Source organism: Rattus rattus, chromosome 10 (genome assembly GCF_011064425.1).
Source record: "Rattus rattus isolate New Zealand chromosome 10, Rrattus_CSIRO_v1, whole genome shotgun sequence".
Taxonomy (NCBI): Eukaryota; Metazoa; Chordata; class Mammalia; order Rodentia; family Muridae; genus Rattus; species Rattus rattus.
Genome location: NC_046163.1, coordinates 66,807,448 through 66,827,346, shown reverse-complemented (window position 1 = coordinate 66,827,346; position 19,899 = coordinate 66,807,448). Strand labels below are relative to the sequence as shown.

Here is a 19,899-nt window from a genome sequence, read left to right as displayed (position 1 = left end):
TAGCCGGCTAATACAATAAAAAAGCCGTGAACACGGGAAGAGTTACGCTCACCGCAGTAGCTATCACTTTCTAAAGTAAGAATTCACGGGTGAAATGACATGAAAAAGATGGTTATAAAATTTTAATGGAATGATAAAAGGCAAAAGTCAGCCTCTCAGCTGAATTCGTAAAATCCTTATACATCACAATCAGCTCCTTAACTGTAAAATCAATGTGGAGTATAACATGTTGTCAATGCCTCTGTCACTCGAGGGGAGGTGAGGAAATCTGACAGGCACACAGCTCAGCTACCCAGTGATGAAGATACGAGGGAGCAGCTCTCTCCGGAGGCGTAATTGTTTGGAGAGCACCCCCCCTGGAGCCGGGGACAGGAGCCTGCTCTCTGGTCAAATCACGGCCTCCTGGTTCCGATGAGCTCCTCTTGGCGTTAATAACCGAAAGCAGTCTTATTTTGGCACTTACGTGATCTTAGTAGGAAACTGCTCAGCTCACCAGAGAGGTTCTGCCCCAGCCTAATAGAAAGTCATGACCTTGCTAAGAAAGGGGTGTGAGCCTTTTCACAGTAAGCTCTGATGTGTGTGATGGAGGGGTGTGTGTGTGTGTGTGTGTGCGCGCGCGCGCGCACGCACCCATGCATTGTGCACAGGACCAACACGAGAAATGGTTCCCAACTAGAGGTGCGCATGAAGTTCAGGGGTTCGGGATGAAAAGTCTTTTACACGTGTTTGCTATGGAGTTAGCAACAACGATGGTGGTGCTTTTCCTGTTATAGTCTCAAATGCCCTCAAGCTAATATTTTAGCATTCTCATAGAGAGAACCTCACTGAGTTTAAAAACTCTTTCCAGCTAATATTAACTCCTAAGTGAATAGCCCCTAAATTTGCCAGTGAATTAAAAACCACGGGGGCCGTATAGAGATGGCCATTAGACAAAGCTATACATCACATGCCTAAGGTAGCCACACTATTCGCCAGCAACGTGCTAGCTAGAAGCATGGCACCCTCTGCCTCCTCTGTAATCATGAATTCTTCCATCAATTCATTATTTATACCCAACAACTTCCCCAAAGAATTTTTGACAGCTAATAACGGAAGAGCCAAATGCAAGAAGACCAATAGGATAACGAGAAGGGAATATTCATGTTGCAATCATGTAGATGGCACCACAGTGCACCCCTAAAACAAATACTCCAAACACGAGCTGGAGACTGGCACAGGGTCAACTCTCAGCTTTCTGACGAGTGACTGGGGGCGGGGGACCCCAACAGGAGACTCCGAGATCTAATGAGAGAACAGTGGCGTTCTAGCAACTGTTGGAAGCAGAGAGGTGCTTCCGTGGACAGTCTTGGGTTGCAAAGAACATGTGCTGTGCCAACATGAGAAAGACCCAGGGTGTAGATATCTGTCAGAGTAGCTGCCCATGCAGAATCAGCTCCACCTGGGTTAATGTGGGTGTAACTGTCAGCTCTGCTCACAGGGGCTCTTTCCTGATCCCTCAACTTCCCCCCTCCACACACACACACACACACACACACACACACACACACACACACACACGCACATGCACACTCTGGCTGCTCTTTTAGATCATGACCATTTTTAATCACTCTTGGAAGAGTATTATTTGGGGGAGGATTATGATCACAATGAGTGAGAAAGCATTATTACAAGAGTCTTCATAGAGTTTTAATATGTTCTTCGAATGTTTCAGATAGACAGATGTGTGTGTGTAACAATCTATTGAAAATGATTACACAAACACCCCACCTTTGGCCATGGTTAACATTTCTCAGATGTTTGAAGTCTCTAAGAAGATTGGAGATGATTTAATGCTGGTTGTTTAAGACCTAGACGTGGTAGTTCCCAAAGGATCAGCTCACAAAGTCCACTGAGAACTTCCAAACATGAATAGTTCTTTTTTTTTTTTTTTAAAGAACAAAAATACTTATTAAAAACATTCTGAGCACATTCCAGATAGAGCATAGTTTAAAGGCCAGAATAAACAGATGGTTACTGTCCGGCGCCTGGTATAGACCAGGCTCTCAGTAAAGATGAGACCGCAGCAGTAAGGCAACTGTGAAAAAAGTTACTTATTAATTAATTAAACTAAGTGTAAGACAGGCTAGACAGGGATGGATTTCTTGTTACTTCTCTATGTAGCTTTATCTAAAGGCTGTAAGGAATGTTGCAATTAGGGACCAAGTTTGCCAGAGCAGGCCTGCTTTAATGCGCTTAAAGGGGATTTAAGAGCTCAGGGAGGAACCTGAGGCAGATGTATGCAATTTTTCGTTCATCAGTCGATCGCCTAAAGAAGTTTCTGTCACTCACATGGCGTGAACAACTTCACTCAATGTTAAGATTATGATATAAGAATTAAGAAATAACAGTAAGACACTTGCCCTTACTAATTTTGGAAATGCAGGAATTTGGGGAAAAGGCTTATAGGGACAAACGTGGAGACTTTCTTTCTTAGTATTGAGAATTAGGGGACTTCTGTGGCTGCAGAGATGGCTCAGCAGGCAAGAGCACTTGCTGCTCTAGAAGAGGACCAGCGTTCCATTGCCAGCACCCACATGGACACATCACTCTGTAATGCCAGCTCCAGACTTCCTGGTGACCCAGGCCCTCTCTGGCCTCCAAGGCACCAGCGTGCATGGGGCGCATAGACATAAGCAAAGCGAATGCCCACACACAGAAAGAAAGGGAAAACGGGCTGTTTGTCCTCAGATTCCTCTTGTCTGTGGGACAGACATTCATGTACACATGTGAAAGCATAAAACGGACCAGCATCCAGCCCTTAATATTCAGAGCATTTGGGGGAAGATATCTGGAGTAGAAGAAACAAAATGACCATGTGGCCCCGTCTCAAACTTTTAGCTCATCTCTCTTCATTAATGGAAACATTGTTTTATAATCTAAGTGCTGATGCTAAAATGTGACTCCCCAGGGGGAAGCGCAGGCAATGGCTAACCCTTCTCCTAAGGTCGCAACGACAGGCAAAGGCTCAGTTCTGCCAAAACCCACTCCAGGGAACAAGGGACTTATTAGGCTTCCTTCCCAAGCAGAGGTGAGGGGCTACTTACAGGGATGTGCGTGTTCCTCCCGCAACTGGCTGGACCCAAAAAGCCTTTAGCCAACAGGGCCAAGGGCTTCCCATAGCTGCAGAGAGGGAGCCTCCCTTCCTTAGCTTCACACAGCCTCCAAGTTCCAGCCCCTCCCCTAGACCGCAGGTAATTAAGGCAGAGTTGCTTGCACCGGAGTGGCTGTGTGCGCAGCTGAGAGGCATGTGATTTAACTGCCCCTCCTCCCCAAAAGGACTTAATAGTCTACAAGCCTAGCTAGGGTCCTGCCTTTGAAATGGGGCCCAGCTGAAGTTCCCACAGTGGTAGATGCTTGGCTCCACAAAATCATTTGCAAGCGCGCTCAACCCCAATTTAAAAGATTTCCACTTTCCTCTGCGTAGATGCCTCTTAAGGATGCTGCTGAAGGCTTGACATTCCAAAACACACTAGTGATGAAAGAGGATGTTTGCTGCGTAATACTGCCTTTTAAATGTAAGCACCTACACTTACATCGCCAGGCTAAAAACAAGGAAAGGGCTTTCTGTTTGGCTGTCTCTCCCTACAGAGTCTCCTCACCCACTTTTGAAAAGTACAAGGTTTGGTTTGGAACCTCTGTGGCTAAAACGTCCTCTGTCATGGAGAGAAGGCTAATGCCAAGGTAGCCACAGGCCTATCTCTAGCCATAGAAGACTAACCATCATGCCCCTCCCCCACTTCAACTCTTGCTCTCCCCTCCTCCTCACACCGACACCCTGAAAGCCCTCCTCACTGCTCTGGTTTTGGGGGGGCACTTTCCTTCTCTTCTGGACCAGTTGCCATGAAGCACATTTGAAATGGTATTAAAGGAAATGCCCATGTCTACTGTCCATACATATTCTCATTGTTGCTGTCATGAAGGATTTCCCAGCATCTTTTGGGAGTCACCCTAACCTCGTAGGTGTCTCAGCCGTATGGACTGTTTTCTGTTTTACCCTCCCCAATCAGCAGAAGCCTCCAGGGAGGAACAGTGTGTTGTTCACCTTCCCTATGTTCATGACCTTCAGTCTTTTTGTCTCTGTCTCTCACCCTCTGCGTGTGTGTGTGTGTGTGTGTGTGTGTGTGTGTGTGTGTGTGTGTTGAGTGCACACATGTGCACACGCCGCATTCTCGCCCCATCAAACAGCAGTACTTGGCAGCTTTGGCCGTGTGGTTCTAGCTTCAGAGTCACAGGAAAGGAGCTGTGGAATCTCCCTCTGAGACTAAGGAGAGCCACTGGGGGGTGGTCAGGTGTCAGGGGTGTCCCTGCATGGAGCTCCAGGGAGGCTATTATGTGAAACTGTGAAGGTGACATCTGCAGCATTGGTGATGTCAAGATCGTAGAGACGCCAGGGTCAAGGGACACCTGAGAAGAAAAGTGTCAATGGAGGAATAAGTGCTAATAGAGTGTAGATTCAGACCCAGAGAGAAAGGTGTGTTGTAGTCCACGGAGCTGAAAGGCTGTGGAGATCTGAAGAGCCCTTTGACGTCAGACACAGCGATGCAGAGCTTGCAGTTTGCCCAGCTGGATTTCAGTCTTGTTTGGCCCAGAATTCTGAACTTTGCTCCCATCCTATGTTTTGGTATATCCTGTGCCACAGTGTGTTGGAAGTTACGTGGTCTCCTCGTTGGATTTGATTTCACAAGGGGTTCTAGTTACAGTTACACTATAGTCACAGTTGCTGTCCCTAACTTCACTCAACGATGGACTGTGACCTAAAGTGAGGCAAATAAACCCTTTCCTTCCCTAACGGTCATGATCTTTGTCAGAGCAACTGACAGAAACTAAAACACTGGTTCATACAAGGGTAAAGGTCCAAAAGACCCTAGGTTTGATGCAACAGATCACCAAAGCATGTTAACGTCCGCTAGATATCACAATGTATATAAGCGACGTATCTATTTATCACACTGAAGACAAACTTGACCTGCAGCAAGATAATGAACAAATACGGAAAAGCATCTGTATGAACCCTCAGAATAAACTGCTCAAATCCCCAAATTTATTTAGTAATGTCACTTAGATTTATGCTTATAAATAGAGGTGTTTGTTGGGGGAGTATGGAGAGATGGCTCAACAGTTCTGGGTACATACCTACAGACAGACAGACAGACAGACAGACAGACAATCCTTTCAGAGGACGTCAGTTCAGTTCCCAGCAGCCATACTGGATAGTTCATTGGGAACCATCCTGTGACTCCAATTCCAGGAGGGATCTTGTGCCTTCTGGGCATCTGTACTCATTGCGAATACTCTCTACATGCATATGCATCATTAAAGACACATCTTTAAAGTATATAAGTATGAATTGTTGAATTATCAGTCTTGGAGAAATGGTCAGGTTCTTTTAAGTGTCTGACCATGGAGTCACTTGTTGTGGGGTTGGTTTTGAGGTCAGCAATGGTTTTTAGGAAGTAATTTCATTAGTTGAACTCATTGCTTGTACGTAGATACAATTTTGATAAACTATCACCCTTTCCCCAAAAACCCACCTAAATATTTCAATTTCAGTCTAAATAAAAGTAAATATTTCAGTCTCCTTACCTGGAAAATCTTTATTAAAAATAGATTATGACTCTTCCTAGTCTAGCATTTTTCCTTTAAAGCAAAGTGGGTGGAGGTATATTTGACACAGGGCTGGAATTTAGTAGGAGAAGCCCATCTACCATCATATTGAAGCTGAAGCTCACAGAACCCTGCCCCAAACTAAAATGTTTACATTCATATACTACACACAAACAGCTATCAATGTATGGGAGCTGTAGAATATCTATGGGTTCAGAAGCACCATTATGTATGGCTTAGAAAATGACACCATTTTGGGTTGGAGTGCTAGCTTATTTAGGAAGCACAAGGACCTGAGTTTGGTCCTCAGATCCCACACTAAGAATGGATATGGTGCCAGGTGCTTACAAGTCCCATTTCCAGGGAGGCAGAGATAGCTACAGTCTCCCTGACCACAGCCCTAGCCTACCTGACAAGTTCTAGGCTAGTGAGAGACTGTCAAAGAAAAGAGTGTACAGCAGCTCCTGAGGAATGACATCCGGTTAGCCTTTGACCTCTGCATGTATACAACACACACACACACACACACACACACACTTATACACGATCATATACTCACACCTGTTCACACATGCACACTCACAATACTCACACATACACATGCACACTCACATACTTTCACACACACTTGCACATATTCTCACACACATACACTCACACATGCACACAATCACACTCTCATACATGCACATTCACACATATACTCATACACATTCATACACATGCACACTCACATGTGCTCTCACATACTCACTTGTACACACACTCACAAGTACACACTCACAATACTCTCTCACACACACATTTGCAACACTCGCCCACACACTCACATATATGCTTACACATGCACATGCACTCACATTCTCACACACAAACTCACACAGAGACATACAAATCAAATGACTAAAAAGTGCTTTCAGGTGCTAGCCATGGTGATTTTACCTCCTATGGTAAACTTACTCACCTGAGTACAGTGTAATCGCTGTAGAGCTCTGCAAACGGTGCACATGTCAGTCGCTTGAACTACCACTAGGACATTTTACAAAAGTCCATGTGCTGTTTATACTTATCTGGCTGCAAATGCTTGAACACTACAGTGACCAAGCTGGCTGCAACAAAAATCTTCTGTTGACATATTTAACAGGATTTAAATTCATAGGAAGGATGCATTGTTTGTATTTGCTGTCTGCACCCTCAGTTTTTAAAAATGCACAGAACTGGATATTGGTGGCACACTGATATAAATGATCAATTATTTGGAAAAAAAACAAAACATTGTAATGCTTCACAGCTTTTGTACTGGAGAACTTCTCCTCACACCCTAGAAGTGGCTTCTGAGGTAAAAGCACATTCCGACCTACATCTCTGGTTTCAGATTATCACAGGCAAAACATGCTAATCATATTTAACCAGAGGTTCAAAGAGACTTGTTCCTTGAAACTATAGTTTCTACACTCATTTACGGCACATAATCATGAAAATACAACAGCGGTGTGGTCTCTGTAGGATGATAGAATCTGGACGAATAGTTATTTCTAGCTTAACAATCCCCACGCTTTTGTGCACTAAGTAGAAGCCCTCCTCTTACCATCTGACACACCCGCTCCTGGGTCTGACACAGTTTGCTGAGGGAGCTCACTTCTCTACCTCTCTGGTTTCACGGCCCTGCCACAGTTTTGGTAGACAGCACTGCCTCAAGATACCACGTGAGCAACACTACCATAGGTGCTCTACCCAGGCACCAAGATTTGTGTGGGGGAGACTTCAAATATGCGTGTGAGAGGACTTCTCTGCTTCACCATAAGATGAGACGAGACACTTCTGCACTGATCACCACTCCAGCAGAGGAGAGGAGGTGCCGAGGGTGATTCTGGCGTGGCTCTGTCAGACACAGGCAGCTGTATAAGCCATACCTCGTAGCCTTGACAGAAAAACGGCTTGTGCCCCACGCCGATCACTCGACCTTCCTCACCTCGACTGCACATCCTCTGAGAGGTGGGATCCATCTCTACTGACAGCCAAAAGATATAGAGTATTGTCGCCACGGCCCAGGGCTGAGTGTACGCTGGGAGCTTGCCTTGCAGGGCCCGTGGCTACCTTCCAGCTCTTGGCTGACTCGTGTGACTCGGTGTATATGCAAAGTGGAGGAGAGACCATTTCATCGATCTCCTGGCTCGTGTGATTAAGCAGAAGTGACGGCTGGTGCTTTGCGTGAGATGCCTGTCAAATCATCAAATCCTACTCGTTCTGAAGGGAAGAGAGGAGCACAAGCTCTCAAGCCACATATTACCAAGATGGCAGCGTCTCAGCATAAAAACCCTAACCATGGGCAGTCTATAGGAATGGCAATACAGTAAGAGGTGATGGGAGACCAATTTGACCAAAAAAGGGTGTTGTACTAAGGGACAGTGTGCAGTGGTTTATAAACTATCTTCCTACCTGTGGACAGCACAGGCATGGCCACCATTCAGTAAACACTGTGACCAGATTGCTGCCAAGAACACACACACACACACACACACACACACACACACACACACACACGAAAAGAAAAGAAAAAGAAATTCCCTTTTCCCTTCTACCCACTTGGCTCTCAATTGAGCCATCACCTCTGCAGTGGGTTGAATAGTTATTTTTAGTTAATCTTTATTGAGTGCCATCAAGCATGGTATTTTTAATAGGAGATTAAACATCTATCTTCATCTTTTAAATGTCTCTTCAAAAAAAATCTATTTTGAATGTGAGCTTTCCAGTTCATAAATCTGAATACCGTGGTGACCACAGTGTCTGATTTCCCAGGGCGTGTGCCATGCTCTACCTAAAGGTTGGACATCAACGATTCCTGACTCTCGGGCACACTTCTTCTTTCTAATTGATGATATTTGGAGTAGAACCCTGGGACAAAAACAAAAACAAAACCAAAAACATTTGATACACCTTTGTATCAAATTGTTTAGCTTGATTCCAGGAGTAATCAAGAATTGGAAGGCACGGAGACAGCTATATTGCTCATAATGGAATTTTTAAAAGTAAAGTAAATGTAAAAGGTGAAAAACTGTTTTCATTCAGACACACTTTATGCCTTATCATTAAGTACTTAAAGTAACTCTGGATATTACAAAAATAAAATAAGCTACTTAACACCAAATCTGCAGTGCTTTGGACATTGTTATGCCTCTGCATTTGTTGGCTTGCACTAATGAAGGTCACTCCTGCTCCTGTTGGCTATAAAACCAGAATGGCAAATGTGCATTGAATAAACCTCTCCTTAGGAGCCCGTGATTAAAAGGCTTGACAGGATTAACCCCAAAAGCTCATTGTTGAAAAATATTGCCTTCCTTCACTGAGGAGGTTGATTTCACTTTCAGCTTTAAAAAAAAATAAATAAATAAATAAAAAGAATGCCTGCCTTAATATGTTGGCTTTTATAGACGTAGTTAATATGAAAACCAGATATCACATGTATGTGTTTACTTCTTAAATGTGACTAATCATAATTTTATTTTCAATGTAAAAAGAAATCCCTAAAGAATTCTTGGTTGGTTGAATAAGGCAGAACATAGCCCGTGTTACCCATCATTCCTCAGGCTCTGCTTACCTATCCTTGGATGCTCTATTCAGTACATATGCCCAAGTAGGATGGTGCCTGCTTCCGGTGATGACTGAATGGCCTCTTACGATGCCACACTGAAACCCCTCATATCATCGCTGCCTGCCCTCCAGAAGGTCTCTAAAGCATGTCACAAGTGGCCAATGTGTGGAAGACCACAACCTTTCCTTGTTCCTTCTGTACCCTGAAGGACTGAGTACTGCCAAGCCGTAGCTGACTTATGGTATTTCCTTCTTTCTGTCTCTGGGTCCAACCCTCCATCTTTCTGGGTTCACGATGTTCCTCCTTCTATCGAGAGTAACCACCGCTCTCCTCTCTTAACCTGGTGGAGCTACTGCCATTCGACAACAGGAAATCTGGAGGGGCTTTATGTCCTTGTTTTGAGAACCATAAGGCAGCTAAGGGTCCCTACCATAGCTGATGTTTGACCTTGTACCGTTGGCCTACTTACTGTCTTCTGTAGTCATGAGTGGAGTCCAATCGCTGTATGCACTGCCAAAGCCATTGGTGGCAACCAACCGAAACTCATACACTGTGAACGGCTGGAGATCGGTCACTTCATAGCTCAACAACGAAGAAGGAACGGGGAGTAATCTACATGGGAAAGAAATGACCATTGGGAAGGTTTAGACAGCAAATAATTAAGACAAAGAAACAGAAATCAGTCGAATGACACTGTGAAAAGTGTTCAGACATACCAACGTAGATTTAAGTGTCATTATTTTATTCCATCACATTCTATCTACTGCAGAATAAACAGCCATGGGGAAAGACTTTGTTCTCTTACGATACTGAGGACATAAATTCTGGTTGCAAGGTCAGTGGCTGCTCTGAGGACATTACGGGCAGAAGAACAGGTTCTTTGCAGTTTAGCCCGGTTTACAAGTTCCAGTTCTATTCCAGTGTGTGGCACTTGAGTTTGTGAAAGGCTTAAGAATGTGAGAAAATTTTGCTTTCTTTGCTGTAAAGACAAATGCTAGATTTTCTTTTTCTTTTTTTTTTTTTTTTTTTTGCAGAGCAAATTTATACCCACAGAAATGTTTGTTCATGTTTTACTTCATTTGAACGTTTAAAAGACACCCCATTTTGTTGCAAATATTAACCGACCCACTCTTCAGTTCTCATTTTTACGATGAAAACCTTTTTAAAACTGCGGACACCGTATAAGCCAGCCCATCGGAAGAGACCTAAGTGGAATGCTCACTCTAGAAGGCCGCGGGTGGAGGGGTCAGGCCTCATCTGGAGCTGGTATCTGGGAGAGCCCGGAGCGTTGTTGCGAGCTGGTGTAGACCAGACAACCTGAAGACTGGTTGGAGTGGCAGCTGCAAGCCTAGGAGACAGCAGGCCATCTGGAGCTGTCGGGAAACACAGATGAATTAGAGCAGAGAAAACTGTGGGGACATATGCTGGGTGGAGTGGAAATGTTCCGCACGCTGGAAAACTGTTCCTCAGGATCAACAGCGACGTTAAACACGGTCCATTTAATTTAACATTTTCGTTCCTGAAGCGCTGCGCTTCCTCCCTGCTCATCGCCACAATGACGTCAGCGCCTCAGACGTAAAAGGCCAGGCTTCCAGACGGAAGAATCCAGAGCCCGTCCCCACACGTACTACCGTTGATCTAATTGAAAGCACCGAGGAAATGTAGTGAAGCAAACATCAAGTACCTTTAATCTAACCCGCTTTCAGGCAGGCTGAGGGCTGATGCCGTCTGGGTCTTACTCCTCCAGGTCATGTCACCTGTGGTCCCTTAACTGTACCACTGACTGGACCTGGGCTGCTGTGTTCCTTCCTTCCAGAAGGATAAGGAGTTTGCTGACGTGGCACTTTTCTGTAATGATTTCACATTCCAATCTTTAGTCTTCCCAAGAACACATGAAAACTAAACTCCTTCCTTCTTGTGTCTCCCACAGTCTGAAAGCCTTTGCACGATGCTCCGTGCTCACTAACATGCCTAGATATTACCCACCGGAAACTTTCTGTGAGCACAGCAAGAATGGTTTTTTTTTAAAAAAAAGACTTTTCTATAAAAGTATTTTGACAGGATTGTTACAATTATTTGATTTTTTTCGACAATTAGAATTTGCACGAGTCAATCAGATCACTTGCTATGAAACTTGTCAGAGACTCAAAGGCAGATCAAACAGAGCTCTAGGCTTCAGGAAGATCATGGGATGACTCTGAACCTATGTTCTCTTATCTGTAATTCAGGGACATGCTTCCTTATGTGTACAAAAATCACACTAGGCATCAACGGAATACCTCACTTTGGATTCTAGGGCAGGTCGCCGTCGTCATCATCATCATCGTCATCATCATCGTCGTCATTGTCATCACTGTCATTGTCATCATCATTATCATCACTACATTTGAGTTAAACTTCCCTTACCATAACTTAGTTACTATGATATTATTTACAAACTCAAGTTATTTAATTTTTTTTACTAGCATTGTAGTAATACTATAATGAAGACAAAGTATAGGGGTCCGCTTTCAACACCATATGTGTATATATGTATAATATATATCCTGGTAAAGTATGTGGGCTCTTGCTCTACCGTGCGGGAGACCCTGCCTGTGAACAGGAGGCTAATGAATGGGCAGCAATGAGATGGGAAGAGTCAGATTACATGATTCATCAATCTTCGGTAAGGGCCTTGAGTTCATCAATAATTCATTCACTTGTTCAATACACATTTATGGAGGCTGTGCTCTGTGTTAAGTAGTGTTCTACCCATGGAGGGGAAGCAGCACCGAGGGAAACAGGTAGCACCCTGTGGAGCTGATGTGTAAGTGAGGGGATTAGGCAATGAAAAGATGGGGGAATGGAGACCTGGAGAAGCGAACCCTTTCCTGAGGCAAGAGGTGGCTTAGTGGGCAGAGACGCTTGCTTGCTCCTAAGTCTGATGACCGGTGCTTGATGCCAAGAACCATGTGGGGACGAAAGAGCCCACTGCTGTGAACGGCCCTCTGACCTCCAAGTATGTGGGCCTCCTGCCACCATAAACAGCAACCTGAGACAAGAATGAATGCCGGAGTAGAGTAGAGTATGTAACTTTATTGGATAATGTGTTAGGTAGGTAGGAAGCTCACAGGACGGCATGCAATTGGGATTTTTGAGCAGAGACCATAGGGAATGTGAGAGATGGCCATGGGGATGTCTGTGAAGAGCAATGTGGCCAGAGGACAGAGGAAGCCAGAGCACAGAGGAAGCTCTGAGGGTGCTGAAGCCTCGGGGTAGACCAGAACTCCTCCTGAGTAAAACTCAAACCCCCAGGAAGGGCCGAAGATCTCCCCTCAAATGGGCAATGTGTTTAGTAAAGAGAATGGAACAGAATGATTAAAAAATTAAAGGTCCCACTGTGAGGGGATGAGGACAGGGACGTGAGTAGAGATAGATGCCATTGTTGAGGTAAGTGTGGCACATGGCAGCAGTAACAACGATGGCGGGGAGATATGCTGTCGCCTGGTTGGGAGCCTGTTTGCTGTCAGTAGAAAGTAAGGCAGTCAAGGGCAGTGTCACTGTTTACAGCCTGGACAAGTGAGTGACTGGTAACCTCCTGTCTGAGCTGACAGGTGCTAAGGCAGGGCACGGGTAATGGCCTCTCTCTCTCTCTCTCTCTCTCTCTCTCTCTCTCTCTCTCTCACACACACACACACACACACACACACACACACACACACACAGAGAGAGAGAGAGAGAGAGAGAGAGAGAGAGCTGTGTAATCCATCCTCTGTGTACTGTGTGGTATTTTTCAGTAGAGAGATTGAGGAAGACATTTCAGATGGCTGGGTAGAGATGGCTTTTACAGGCTACGACTTGTGAACTTAGAGTCCGAGAGCAGAGGAGAGGAGTACAGACGGGGTCTAAAACCAGAGCCAGGACTCAACTCATAATTTGGGTTTAGGGATTAGGGAAAAAACTAAGAGAAGGTACCAAGGCACTAGGTGCCAAGGAAGGAAGGGTCACTAAAGAGAAGAGAAGGGCTGGTCACCTGTGCCAAGTACGTTGAGAGCTAGGGACTGGCAGTGAAACTCTGCATTTGGTGACCTGAGTTGTTTGGTGACACTGCCAGGTGGAGCTGCAGCTCAGGGCTTTTAGCCTGAAACTTCATCTGTGACCACAAACAATTTACATCATCCCCCTGCCTCACTTGATACACATCCTTTAGTCGGTTTTTAACAAGCGCATACATACAGAACGTATGCTTCGAAACCAGGCAAGGATTAAAAATTTAAGACACACACCAGCTGCCCCATAAAATCATAACCCTTTTTATTTATTATTTTATCTAATGCTTCTAGATGGAGGAATGCGACATTAACTGAATTCTGAGGGAGTTTTTTTTTTAAGTCATCAGCCTGGAAAAAAAAAATCAGTTTTAACATGTGTACTAAAATCCCTCTGTGGGTGCGTGAGAGCTACCATACTGTGAGGCTTAGAGAGAAGGACCCCCAACGAGTCCTCCGTAATCTCCAAGTGACGCACAGCCTCTTCTGACTGACCAGCCAACAGCAAGTTCATCTGTTTTCCCGTACTTCGATTATACAGAACTGTAACACGTTTGCCAAGAAGCGGCCATCTTCCATGATTTCTGCATGACTCTCCCTCCCGAAAGCCTTCTTTCTCTCTGCTTAGCCCCTTTTATCCTGGGCCCATTTCCTCAGAGGCTCCTTTGCATGAAAGCAATATCGGGGAGCCAGTCATAACTCCAAGCCTGGTCTCCAACACGAGTGCCCTGTATCTATTTCCTTGATATATTGTTCCCAGGATGCCATGTTGCTCAAAAAGCCTCTCTCAAGTTTCATATGACCCTCGCGGGGCAAGCACGCCACAGACAGCCTCCTGAATCAACACATCCTGCCCAGTAAATACTAATTCTACGTGGCAATCGGATAAAACAGCTACCCCCGGCTATAAATCCACAGGAGGGGAGTTTTTAATAAAATTTCAAATTCAACCTTCTTTCGAAGGCAAAAAGGAGAGAACAGAAGGCCATAAATAAATCATGCACTGGACGAGTCAAGATGGTGTAATTTGGGATACATGATTTTATTAAACTTTAAAAATAATAGACTTTTGGACCCAGACCTTAAAAACAGCTCAGCCCCACCCCCACCCCCCATTCAGACAAGACAGGTCACACATGCCCTAAAGTCTTGATCCTTACACATGTATGGGAGCCTGTGGACTGCATCTATACAGCGAATGTAGGGTTGGTTGTTTTGTATAGAGGTGACTGCTAAGTCTGCCAGTACCAAAAGGAGAAGGGATAGGGAGAAAAAGACTTCTCAGTACTTCCCTTATATATCAGTGTGTGTGTGTGTGTGTGTGTGTGTGTGTGTGTGTGTGTGTGTGTGTATGTGTGGGTGTGTGTGTGTGCACATGCACATGTTTCAAATGATGCATTAAGGTGCCAAAGAGACCTATGTTAGCTTGCACCCCCTTTAAGATAACTCTCACATTGAGTCATCCAACATGGAGAAAGGAAGCCTGCCCAGTCCTCACAGTGCTAGCGTGTGAGCTCTCAGAAGAGCGAAGTAATCACAGATAAACCCATAGTAAAGGCTGCCTTGCCAAGGCATGGCCACCGGTGCCAGCGTGAGAAAAAGGTCATGGGAGTAACCAGGGCAACCAACCTCTCTCTGGATATAAGGCCTCCTCGAGTTAGACACACCTGACCGAGAATCTGTGGCTTGTTTGGCCACAGCCCTAGTGGATCACCTACCACTACTATTACTCTACTAAGTGGACAGCGTTCTAAACTGGCTCCGACGAGTCACTGTTATACCACGGTATCTCTCAACCTTAATCACAGCAACGTAAAACCTGTGTAATCTCGTCAGACAAAATCCCAGCCTGCAGAGAGGAGGTGGGCATGAGGCCTCACCCCTTATGAGGCTAAGTATTAGGGGGAGCCGATTTTCTTTATGTCGTGGTCACTGGTAAGCTGACCACCACCCAGTGGGGGCCACACACTCATCGGCTGCAACAACTTCACTTGCTGGGTTTATGGACATGATATTAAATGCTATTCTGTGTTAAGGTCTTTCTTGCTGGGGGAGGAGAAGGCAGAGCATGTGCAAAGGTGTCCTCAGTTATCACCCTTCTGTGCGGTGGGCAAGACAATGGCCAACATTACCACGGAGCATGCAGTCAGTACGATGGACGGCCAAGAGCACCGGAGGGTTCAGATGTTCCAAATGTCCATGCCTCACTGTGCCATTCAAAGGGCCGTGGACTATTTAGGTACTGCCATGGGTACTTTGCCATGGGTGGCCTGCCTAGGTTAATCAGGGTCTCCACGTTATTCTGGTTCAGGCTTCGCTGCAGTTCCCTGTGCTCACTGAACTCAGGAACTGGTTCCATGCTGGTTCTGCCAAGGACCTGACCCTATCCTCAGAGTATAGAGTAGAGGGATTTTATTTTTAAGATTACGTAAAATTTCCTGTTCATGTAAAACAAAACCATGGCCTCTTATCCACGTGTGCTCCTAATACACAGCTAGCTAACCTGGCAGCTGCTCAAAGAAACTTCCCCATCACTTTCTGGAGGAACTGCCACGGAGAAAGCAAGGATGTCTGAATTCTCGTTTCCTGAATGGAAAATTAAAGTTCAGACACATAAACTAAGTCATTGAGTCATGAACAAATTGAAACAGAAGGCGAGATTCGATTTCCAGTCACGGAACCATATGTCATTTAAAAAGATATTAATTACGGGCAATGTGCAGATGTGCTAACAAATGGACAGCCAACCTTGAGCCCAAGGATGTACGAGCAGAGCGGCACTGAGCAGAAGCAAGTCGGTTAGAACAGATCCCGCGGCCACATGGAGCCTCCGCGGAGCTAAGTTTCTAAATGCACCCCGTACGCCAGGTTCCCTCCCATAATCGTTTTCAATCCTCGGAATTATGCTCTAAAATCACAGACTTATCTTTCTGTAGTATAGATCAAAAGAGCAAGGCTAATAGAAGTTAAATACTTAATCTCAAATCACAAAACTGGTTATTTCAGAGAAAGAATTTCGACTAGGGCTCGTAGCTTGAGGACGCCGCTCTAGTTTTACTCCATTAAGCACCCTGTTACTGTAAGTGCTTCATAATACAGAATAAGAACTACATCCATTCAATAAATACAGCAGGCTACCATTTGCGATATTGAAAAATTAGGCTTCGGTGAAGGCGGAATTTTTTTGTTCAAATCAGATTCTTCTGATACAAAGAATTGCTTCTATTTTATGTGTCTGAGAGTTTGTCTGTGTCATCTGTCCATCTATCTGCCATGCCCACAGAGGCCAGAAGAGGGTGTTGGACCCCTTAGAGCTAGAAATTATGGAGTCACCATGGGGGTGCTCCTAACCACTGAGCCATCTCTCCCGCCTTGAATCATTACCTAGACAGTTCCTCCTGCTCTCATCTTGTTCCCTTTCCACTAAGGGTGTTCTCTTCCTTACCATTCATTCCCTAGGAACCTTCCCTCACATCAGCAAGCATCTCTGGAACAGTCAAGGATCAGAAAAGTTCACATGGAAGCAAGTTCACGTGGAAGCAATATCTAGTTTAGTCAGAGGTTCGGGAGAATGCATTCCGGTCACCCTGATATATTCCGGGGTCCCTTTCCTCATGGGTAGAAACTGATGTTATGTTGGAAAAGGATGCACCACATACATGAAGTCCAAAAGCCGGAAACAGCAGCCCGTGTTTTCGCACATGTCTTCTCTGTCTTATAGACCTGGCTTCCTCTGTCAAACCATGCTGAATCTTAACTCAAGTCTGGCCATCACTTTTTCAAGAATGTTCCAGAGCTGAAGTAAGAAGAGATATTTGAAGGCAGCTGTCATGCTGTGGTCTCTTCTTAAAACAATGCTAAACATGAGTCAACGCTAACAGTTTGACTCCATAGTGCTAAACAGAACTTTCGCTTTTTCTTTTTTTGTGTGTGTGTTAGATCTAACACAAAGTTTTAAGATGACCAATCAAATGAAAAGAAGTTGTCCATTCACAAACTACTTGAAAAATATCCATTGTTAACTATTGATGATTTCCTATAGAAAAAAAATATATATATATAATCTATGCCATATTAAACACAAAAGAGCAGTACTTATGTATTATTTGGTGAGCTTTGATCTTCCATGCAATGTTTTCTTATATGGGAAGTACTCCATCCAACACCATAGGAAACAGAGCAAAGTTCTTTTCAGCATTATGTATAGTATTCTGAGTATCTCAGCCGATGTGTCTCCAGGTGATGTTTTTCAAAGTCGTTGACTGGCTAGGAATGGGTATGATAATCACTTCAGTCTTGTTGATGCATTGTTATCTAGAGAGTCGATCGTATTTAATCCCCATCACCAAGCTCCGGTTCATTATTCATTTTCCTTATGGACTTTTCAAAATGTGTATTTAGCTTATAATCATGTATGTGCCTACATACATACATGTATAAATGTGAAACTGTACCTTAGAATAATTTACTGTGCTGTCATATATGGCATAAATATGTAACACAATTAGATATAATTTCTGTAGAACATATGTAAAGCAAAGTTTTAAGTTTATGTTATTTGTACATAGATGTGTCTATACACGGGTATGTGTGCATGTGTGTGCAGATGCAAACAGATGCCAGAAGGGGGTGACAGATGGCCTGGAGCTGCAGTTATAGGTGGTTTGGAACCCACACAACGTAGGTTCTGGGAACGGAGCTCAGGTGCACTGGAAGGGCAGCAGGTGACCCTGACTGCTGAGCCATCTCTGCAGTCCCGATCCACACAGATAACATTTTAAAATTGTGAACCCTTGAAGAGCAAGGGTTCGTGCTGCCTGTGATCCGAGGTTACCTACAAATAACAAGGTTTTCATGAGTTGGACCAAACAGTACAGAAAACAAGAGCAGAGGCAAAGCTCTGCTGACCGCCAGCTTCACATGAGACTTGGGGGTGGGGGAGAATGATGGATGAAAAGTCCTTCCCCCGCCCCGAGATCTCAACACTGTAATGGCTGCAAGAGCTTCAACCCTAGAGATATTTCAGAATGCTTACCTAGTAGTCCGAAAGTACTTTGAAAACAATGGGAAGTCCACCAGGAAACAGGACTAAACAGTGAGAGGAAGGATCAGAGAACTGGGTTGTAAAGACACAGCAGCTGTCGTCAGCAAGGCACCTTGTCCTCAGGACCCTGGGAGCCAAGGTCAAGCCAACCAGCAGCCCGAGCGATGGACACCCAACCACTGAATCTTCTTTCAGTGGTCCTGAGAGGTTCTCACTGTACAGACTTTCTATAGACATTGCAATGTATCGATGTTGCAGAGTCTAAAACAGAACCCAGATTTTCATAATTTCGGTTTTTAAACTACAAGACCAATAAGTCAACAGGTTTTTTTTTATTTCTATGTAATGACCCTTATCACAAATAAGGAAAATACACCTTGCTACTGAAGGCTAAGTCAGTGCCATTGCTGCTTCATTTGTAGACACATATAGACTCGTACTCCTAGTTTAATAGCAAATCCCTTTTCCATCCCCAAACCAAGCCTGACCAGCCCTAATCCACTGCAAACTTTGCCGCAGGTCCAGACTTATCTTTGAAGACTACACCAAGACTCAACCCTAAAGGAAAAGCCCAAGTCAGCCAGGCCTTTGGGCCTCGGAGGGAAGACAAGAGGTTTATTTAAAAAGAAAAATACAACTCTAACACTCGTCAAATGATTTTTTTTTTCTCAATGAAAACGGAACAAAATTGAGAGTCTGGTAGAGTTTGAACTTATTACATAATGGCCAGATGGACGGCGTAAATGATGTGTCTAGTTGCCATTTGATAAAGTGCTGTCATCTTGATTTTCATTGATAAAGACAGACACACAGAAGTGCCCACGCCAACACTGGGTATGCTTGTAAGCCAAGCTGTGGACTGATGCTTTCTCTGTGTTGCCACATTCAGTCATCATGGGACTTCGACATGGGGTCAGTGAGATGACTCAGAGGATAGAGGTGCTTGCCACCAAGACCGAAGACATAGTGAGTTCAATTCCAGGGCCAACAAGGTAGAAAAAGAAAACTGATTCCTAAGAGTTGTTCTCTGACCTCCATGTGAATATGCATTGCACGTAACGGTAAATAAATAAATAAACTTACAAAGATATTTCTTTGAAAGTTCTATGTGTGCAGTAGACGGGATTAGAAGAGAGAAACTTGGTCAGACTAACGGCAAATGCATGCCCGGATGAAGCTAGCAGCTGCCTGCAAAACCCAAGGTCTTGGTTTTCTATCTCATGGAGACTTAAGAGACTGGGCAAGCCCATGGGGCCTTCCTCCTAGGCACAGAAGTCACCATCTCTTTGCTTCCTTATCAGTGAGCTTGCAAGAACACAGGGGAACAGTTTGTAGTGAGGATACTAACCTAAGGGTTACTGAAAAGGTATAGAAGGAAAAGGTTTTGTTTTTTTGTTTTTTTTAAGAAATTTTCTTTAAATTGTGTCATTTAAATCTTTATGAGCGTTTGTGTGTGGGAGGGCAGGGGCAGAGATTTGGAGAAAATGTCTTTCTTCACCTTCCTGGTTCTGGGCCTCTTGGGTCCACCCCATCCATCTCTGAGTAGCCAGAGGTTTCCTGTGTCCGTCAAGGTATCTTTGGTTTAGAGAGAC

The 19,899-nt window shown here is 44.5% G+C and overlaps 1 protein-coding gene across 1 annotated transcript in view; it reads right to left on the bottom strand.

Moving 5' to 3' along the window:
* Ush2a (usherin) overlaps positions 1-19,899 on the bottom strand; it is a 670,292-nt gene that overhangs the window by 231,954 nt on the left and 418,439 nt on the right. The window contains exons 38-39 of the mRNA XM_032915475.1: positions 10,458-10,608; positions 9,705-9,847 (exon numbers count right to left, since the gene is read on the bottom strand). Coding sequence (XP_032771366.1) covers positions 9,705-9,847; positions 10,458-10,608 — 294 coding nt within the window. The remainder of the gene's footprint in view (positions 1-9,704; positions 9,848-10,457; positions 10,609-19,899) is intronic.